Source organism: Rattus norvegicus, chromosome 6 (assembly GCF_036323735.1).
Source record: "Rattus norvegicus strain BN/NHsdMcwi chromosome 6, GRCr8, whole genome shotgun sequence".
Taxonomy (NCBI): domain Eukaryota; kingdom Metazoa; phylum Chordata; class Mammalia; order Rodentia; family Muridae; genus Rattus; species Rattus norvegicus.
Genome location: NC_086024.1, coordinates 95,319,601 through 95,328,085, shown reverse-complemented (window position 1 = coordinate 95,328,085; position 8,485 = coordinate 95,319,601). Strand labels below are relative to the sequence as shown.

Sequence of the window (8,485 nt, the reverse complement as noted above, 5' to 3'; positions counted from 1 at the left end):
CTGTGGAACCAACACGACCAGGTTAGATCAAGAAATGACTACTCACAGATGCCTAGAACTAGGTGCTAAATTCTAAGGAAGACTGGTTGTTTCTGAGACAGCCTCACATTGCTATGTCACCAAGGATGACCTTGCATTCTGATTTTCGTCCTCTACTCCTCGACAAGCACTGGGATTACAGGCATGCCCCACCCCACCAGGCTGCAACTACATTTCTAACATCACTCACTTCAGTCAGGCGAGTCGATGCTGCACAAGGGGTAATAAGTTGTCAGCAGGTATTCTGCTGAGCTCACCTGGGTGAGGTCAGCTTTTGGCCAGTTAAGGGAATCAACAGGAAGACCACCAGGCTGGGAGGCAGAGGCCAGTGCAGGAGCCAGGGTGCTAAGCACAGGCCCTGCGTCCCAGCCCCAGCACCACAACCAAAATGAAAAACTAAATAAAGTCAGACGTCACAAACTATAAGGATTAGAGAGAGATGACGATGACAATCACAGTTTGTTCTGCTCCAACAATACGTAAATCCTCCTCCTATTTTTCCTAGTGACTGGAATTATCATCTTGGACACTCTTTCTCCCTACAGTCACACTGAGTGATCATCTCTCCTTGTCGTCATCTGATTACTAATGAGGTCAGGGAACTTATTTCCCTTACTGTTACTTTGGCAGACCTTGGATAGACACCATGTCCAATGTCTGACTGGCTGTGACCTCTGCCTGCTTACAGTATGGCACAGATACTACTTTAAGATTATGTCAAAGTAGACTGGTTAGTGTCACATAAGGCACACAGTGTCCAGCAGATGTTAAGATACTGGAGACAAAGTCTGTTTAATCCATCTTCCTCCTCCTCCCCTGCGGAGTCCCTGGCATGTGATGCGCACTCATAAATGCTGTTCAGCTGCATGAGAGTTGCCCTGTGGTTGTTTATGAATGATCCACAGTTCCAAATAGTAATGCTCAAGATTGCTAGGCCTGTTCATTTGGTGAACCACAGAATAACAAACATAGGGGCAGCCAGTAAATATTTGTTGAGCAGAGTATATTCTCCTGGAGAACCCGAGATGCTTAGTAAATCACAAATTGTTTCAAGGGTGTCATTCTGGTTAATTCAGCTGTAGGCACACCCGCTTCCAGCAACAGGAGAAAACACTAACTCTAAAAGCAACATCTATTACCCATGAACTAAGAAGAGATACACGCTTACAATCAAACGACAGGAGTGAATCTTATCTCACCTTCTCGGTCTTTCTTTTTTAATCTTTTCCTCCTTCTGTCGATGGTTGCAACTTCAGACTTCAAAGACATGTAGTATTTTCTGATTTCCTGTAGTTTTTCTTGGAGAAAAGAGATTCTCTCTGTACTGTTCATATTATCTAATTCATCTAAAAGAAAAGATAAAGTTAATCTGAATTTTAAAATACAACAATTTTATGAAAGCAAAGGCAATTCTATCAAAAGTCAAACTTGCAAAGCAACAGAAGCTTCAGTTTATTTTGACCTACATAAGCTCTTTACACAAGATGTATGATTAAGATTTCTTTACTTGGGGTTGGGGATTTAGCTCAGTGGTAGAGCGCTTACCTAGGAAGCGCAAGGCCCTGGGTTCGGTCCCCAGCTCCGAAAAAAAAAGAACCAAAAAAAAAAAAAGATTTCTTTACTTAAGTATTCTATATTAAACATTCATCGTTCATCAAGAAATGTAAGGAAACATAAAATAAAGCAATCTGACTGATATGTAATTAGTATTTTTAAGTGTCAGCAAAGAGAAGGCACTTCCATTTCACTGATTTATATAAGTCATACCTCATACAAAGTCTGTGTAGCCCAGGTTACCCTCAAACTTAAGATTCTCCTGCGTACCCTCCTGAGTGCTGGCTTACAGGATGAAACACATACTTAGCCCATGTTTTGTTTCTTTTTTTTTTTTTTGAGCTGAGGACCGAACCCAGGGCCTTGCGCTTGCTAGGCAAGCGCTCTACCACTGAGCTAAATCCCCAACCTCTTGTTTCTTAGGTGAAGATCTTGTCATACCAAGTTATCCAAATTAAAAGAGAACATATACACACAGAGGTTTACATACAAATGATGATTACTGATTTGGAATGGCTACATAATTTGTTAGATTACTAACATTATTTCAAAGGGATATCTTAAGACACTTGACACTTCAGAGTTTACATTCAGGCTACTTGGCAGACCCTTACTGAGTTGGAAGCTCCACTTGTATGTTCTAGGGGATGAATTTGGATGCTTTTCTCGGTGCTTCTCTTTCTCTCCATCTTTGATATGAGGTGAGATTCTTGCGGGAGAGCGTGGCAGCTTCTGTGGCTTGGGCAGGCTAAGGCGCTTCACTGGTGTGCAGTTACTGGAACTGTCCATGGCAGGAAGGTCCTCGCTGTCACTGCTCTGTCCTGTAATGGTAAGTTTAACCCAACTGTAAACCATATAAGCCTCAAATACCAAAATGCAGCAGAGGAAGCAAATTACACTTCTTGGTAACACACAGGTAAACCTAATACATACATACATACACACACACACACACACAGACACACACAGACACACACACACACACACATACACACACATAAAACATACACACTCTCACATACACATGCATACACACACACACACACACACACACACACACACTCACACACACACAGGATACACACCCACACAGTGGCATATGGACACTCCTTCCAAAATTAAAAGAAAAAAGAATGAGCTACAATTCACAACGATTAAAGATCTACTATGTTACTAAATGGAAAAATCAGGGTTTTAAAACAAACAATATATCGTAGTTTCATGTGCACTGAATTAAAACATACAAGCAATTCAACCCAAACATCAGTCAACCCGAATATGTATATGAAGCACACAAGTAGACCTTGTTGTAAGCTCGCCCAACATTTTTTTCTTTTCTTCACTAACATTTATTTTTGAAAAATGTCCTAACACTCAGTATCTAGCTCAGAAGTTCCTGATCCTCCTGCCTCAGTGGTGTGCTATGATTAAAGGTGTATGCTCAACTTGATGTAAATATTAACAAAAGAGAGTCATTCGTACCTCTGCCTCTCCCCTTATCAATTTATGATGGTTTTCCCATAAAAGCAAACTGGAATTTTATTTTACCATTTTTTCAAAGCCCATACTTTACCCTTACCCTATCTTTACTCTCAAAGAGCAACGATCACACACTCAGTTTCCCAACATGTTTCCTGTGTCTGACTTTACTATCCTTAAGAAAAAAACTTATTCTTGTGTGTAGGATGTAGAGGAGGGGTCACAGGCACAAGCTGTGGAGGACATGTGGAAATCCTAGCTTTGTGTCTGTTCTGGGGACAGAACTCAACTGTCAGGATTGCACTGCAAATGCTTTACCTCTGAGCCATCTCACTGGCCTCTTATTGGGCCTTAATGATAATGGTTACATTTTGATTATTATTTGTCCTCAAAAGGAGAGTTTGCTGTGTAATGTTCTACTCCCAGGTCCCCTGGGATAAAGACCGTATGTCAAATATCCATGTTCTTCAATTGCCAGGGCCTCTGTTTCCAGAGTCTAGTTCTGCCTCACCCTTGGGGATGGGAGGGAGGGGTGAGCTCCCTTTGGGAGGAACCTCTTTCCATCTCTTCAGGGTTAAATTTCTTGAAAAAGAAATGCTACACTGTCACTCTGACCTTTCCTTATAACTGTACCTGAAGTTCATTATGGACTAACTCAGCAACATCTTAATCTCTCTGTGTGTGGAGATATGTGTGGATGTGCATATGTGCTAGGCCAGCTCAGACACTATTCCTCAGAAACTATCCACCTCGTTTTCTGAAACTGAATCTCTCACTAGGATCTGGGGCTCACTGATCTGGACCAGCTGACTAGCCAGTGAACCCCACAAACCTGCCTGTCTCACTTCCCAACCTTGGGATTAAAGTTGTGCAAAAACCCACCTGGTATCTTATGTCTTTGGAACAAATGACAGTTCTCATGCTTGCACCACAAGAACTGAACAGGCTAAGCAAAGTCCCCACTTACCCCAAGCACTGGACAGGCTGAGCCAAGTCTCCAGTTACCACAAGTACTAGACAGGCTAAGTCACAAGCACTGGACAGACTGAGCCACAAGCACTGGACAGACTGAGCCACAAGCACTGGACAGACTGAGCCACAAGCACTGGACAGATAGACTAAGCCACAAGCACTGGACAGGCTGAGCCACAAGCACTGGACAGACTGAGCCACAAGCACTGGACAGATAGACTAAGCCACAAGCACTGGACAGACTGAGCCACAAGCACTGGACAGATAGACTAAGCCACAAGCACTGGACAGGCTGAGCCAACTCTCCGGCTGCTTTCTCATCTTCATTACTTTCCCACAGCAGTCTCATCCTCTTGTGAATACAGACTTTCTTCTAAACACCACACTTCACCTATTTCCCTAATACTGGGCACCTACAATTCAATATCCCCCAAATTCTTTTAACACTCTGGTGTTAGCTATGTTCCATAGCTAGGTTAACTAAGCCAGAGAGCACATTAATCACTCCAGGTCCTATTACTTTCACTGACTACATCTCTCACTCCATCCTTTGTCCCAGCCTCTATTAGTAAGACCTACTCTATACGTAAAGCCATCCCAGCCTCTATTAGTAAGACCTATTCTATACTTAGAGCCATCCCAGCCTCTATTAGTAAGACCTATTCTATACGTAGAGCCATCCCAGCCTCTATTAGTAAGACCTATTCTATACGTAGAGCCATCCCAGCCTCTATTAGTAAGACCTATTCTATACGTAGAGCCATCCCAGCCTCTATTAGTAAGACCTATTCTATACGTAGAGCCATCCCAGTCTCTATTAGTAAGACCTATTCTATACGTAGAGCCATCCCAGCCTCTATTAGTAAGACCTATTCTATACGTAGAGCCATCCCAGCCTCTATTAGTAAGACCTATTCTATACGTAGAGCCATCCCAGCCTCTATTAGTAAGACCTATTCTATACGTAGAGCCATCCCAGCCTCTATTAGTAAGACCTATTCTATACGTAGAGCCATCCCAGCCTCTATTAGTAAGACCTATTCTATACGTAAAGCCATCCCAGCCTCTATTAGTAAGACCTATTCTATACGTAAAGCCATCCCAGCCTCTATTAGTAAGACCTATTCTATACGTAAAGCCACCCCAGCCTCTATTAGTAAGACCTATTCTATACGTAAAGCCATCCCAGCCTCTATTAGTAAGACCTATTCTATACGTAAAGCCATCCCAGCCTCTATTAGTAAGACCTATTCTATACGTAAAGCCACCCCAGCCTCTATTAGTAAGACCTATTCTATACGTAAAGCCACCCCAGCCTCTATTAGTAAGACCTATTCTATACGTAAAGCCATCCCAGCCTCTATTAGTAAGACCTATTCTATACGTAAAGCCATCCCAGCCTCTATTAGTAAGACCTATTCTATACGTAAAGCCATCCATGCCCTTTGTTTAACTTTTAAAAATTAAAAAAATCATATAGACCTGTGAGTGGGTGTTAAGTGTGGGATGCATGTGTCATGGCACAGCTGTCCAGGGTGGAGGACACTGTGCAGGCACTGTCTCTGGACCCGGTTTGCAGGCAATCTTCCTCCATGTTTGTTCTATACTCCAGGAGAGTTGCCAGAGCTTCTGAGAGCTCCTCCTGTCTCCACTCCCACTGCACAGGAGGAGTGCTGAGATCATGGATGTGTGGCTGTCAGACAGCTCTTCTCATGGGTTCTAGGGCTTGAACGTGGGACGCTAGGCCGGTTCAGCTGGTGTAGCTACCTTCTGAGACATCCATTTAGATGCTTCCATTTTTTTTTTAATCTTTACACTTTTACTTGAAATAATTTATAAACACATAAAAACTTGCACAATACCATTAGCTTTTTTCCAACCCACTTGAGGGTTGCTGCCTCCTCACATCCAAATACTCTGGCATAAGACATATCCTACAGTCAAAACCGTGTTTCAGATTTGTCATCTGCCACCACACTACTAGCTCTAGTCCTGATTCTACTGGTTTGAAACTACAAACACTTAGTAACACACATGGTTTCTGACGGTTAAAATCTTGGAGCAGCCTGACTGGAGAGTCTGCCTCAGGAATACTGGGAGGGTGCACTTAAACTTGCAGCCAGGCCTTTGGTCTCTGAAGACTTGACTCACTAGCATGGCAACATGGTTTCAGGTTTTTCCTGGCCAATGGCAGAATGCCTATGGCTCCTCACTGCACAGAATTAATTCTCCACCGACACTTAAATAGCCTTACAACATGGCAGTGACTTTTTACCAGGGTGTGAAGGAATCTGCAGGGCCTTTTGTGCTCTTGTCTCCAAAGTCACTGTCTCAGTTACTTTTCCCATTGTTGTGATAAAATAAACAAAAATGCTGACATAGGTAGCGTGAGGAAGAGCGCAGTCCATGCTGGCAGGAGGTCACAGCAGAAGAGCTTAGGGCAGCTGGTCCCCGTATGATTGTCAAGAAGCAGAGAGAAATGAATGCTTGATCTCAGCTCCCTTTTACCTTTTATACACTCCAGGATCCCAGCCCAGGGAATGGTGCTGCCCAGAGTGGTGCGTCTTCCAACTCCAATTAACCTTATCAAAGTAATGCGCTAGAGGCAAGTCCAGAGACTAAATCTAGATTTAATCTAGATTTAATTATCTAGATTAAATCTAGATTATCTAGATTTTAATTATCTAGATTAAATCTAGATAATCTAGATTTTAATTATCTAGATTAAATCTAGATAATCTAGATTTTAATTATCTAGATTAAATCTAGATAATCTAGATTTAATTATCTAGATTAAATCTAGATAATCTAGATTTTAATTATCTAGATTAAATCTAGATAATCTAGATTTTAATTATCTAGATTAAATCTAGATAATCTAGATTTAATTATCTAGATTAAATCTAGATAATCTAGATTTTAATTATCTAGATTAAATCTAGATAATCTAGATTTTAATTATCTAGATTAAATCTAGATAATCTCTCACAGCTGCACCTGTGGAATGTTTCCTGTGGTTCTAGATCTCATCAAGTTAACAGTCAACATCAGCCATTAAAGTCACAAACCATCACTATACTTTGGTAGACATAAATCACTGAGTGCATCTCGGTCAAGGGGATGAAAGTTATGTTTCACTTCTTAAAGGGAAAGATCAATGAATTGGTAGACTTTATGTCTAAGTCAGAGTATAGCTTTCAACATCCAAAACTCACACAGATTACAATTTTCAGACTTCCGCTGGATGAGCCACAGGATCCTTAAGAGCACAGAGACTCAGGTGAGAAGACTGCATGCACTTAGTGACCTCGCCCCTTGTGTCTCTCTCAATCCAGAACATTTCCTTTTCTCCTGGCATTCATGACCTTGTAGGTCTGAGTGCTAAAGCCTATTACTGTGCAGAATATCCTCCAGGCTGAGTTTGCGGGTGGTCGGAGGGGTGAATTAGATTCACATGATGTTCATGTATCTTTGATGGGGCTAGCTCTGATGTTTTTTAACTTTTTTCTTCCTGTATTCTGTCCAGTTGTTCCTGGTTTTTTGTTTTTTGTTTTTTTTTTTTTTTTTAAGATTTATTCATGTATTATATATAAGTACACTGTAGCTATCTTCACATACACCAGAAGAGGGCATCAGATCTCTTTACAGATGGTTGTGAGCCACCATGTGGTTGCTGGGAATTGAACTCATGACCTCTGGAAGAGCAGTCGGGTGCTCTTAACCGCTGAGCCATCTCTCCAGCCCTTGTTCCTGGTTTTAATTTGTTCGGCTGTCGTGTAGCCCAGGCTGGCCTTAAGCTTGCACTCTTCCTGCTTAGGCCTCCCAAATGCTGGCCTTAACACACATGCTACCATGCCCAGCCATGAGAGAATTTGCTTTGACCATGCTAAGGTGGAATCCTCCAGCTTCATAAACTATAAAACTATGCGTGTACCCTTTGTAATTTCTAATCTAGTCTCAGACCCTGGCACCCTCTTTTGCTTAGTCCCAAATCTGTAGCTCCAAACCATTCTAACTACTGAAACCTGAAACACAGTTTCTAGTCCATTGAGGTGTCTTTGTTCCTGTATGAACTCCACGGTCTTGGTCCTTTTGTTAGGATAAGAGCTATTTTACTTAATAAACTTGTCAAAAATCAATCAGTCTTATTTCTCCTATTTAATTTTATTCACACGGAAGTTTGCTTTTCCTGTAATTTAATCTACTCATCCGTTTACTGTTTCTTTTGATGAGAACTGACCTTACTTTTTCAGGATGATGAGCTGGCTCAATGGTTAAGAGCACTGGTTGCTCTTGCAGAAGATCCAGGTTCAAATCCCAGCACCCACATGACAGCTTACAACCATCTGTAACTCTATTTCCAGATTGGATGCTCTCTTCTGAACATTGTGGGTACCAGGCAGGTGTGTGGTACATTAATATACATGTAGTCAAAACATCC

The 8,485-nt window shown here is 41.8% G+C and overlaps 1 protein-coding gene across 11 annotated transcripts in view; it reads right to left on the bottom strand.

The window, feature by feature from the left end:
* Arid4a (AT-rich interaction domain 4A) overlaps nucleotides 1-8,485 on the bottom strand; it is a 77,559-nt gene that overhangs the window by 7,902 nt on the left and 61,172 nt on the right. For all 11 annotated transcript variants that reach the window (XR_010052092.1, XR_010052090.1, XR_010052094.1 and 8 more), the window contains 2 exons: nucleotides 2,208-2,414; nucleotides 1,239-1,385 (listed from right to left, as the gene is read on the bottom strand). Coding sequence is in view for 4 of the 11 variants with exons in the window: in NM_001395713.1 (NP_001382642.1) it covers nucleotides 1,239-1,385; nucleotides 2,208-2,414 (354 nt within the window). In the remaining 7 variants the exon portion in view is untranslated. The remainder of the gene's footprint in view (nucleotides 1-1,238; nucleotides 1,386-2,207; nucleotides 2,415-8,485) is intronic.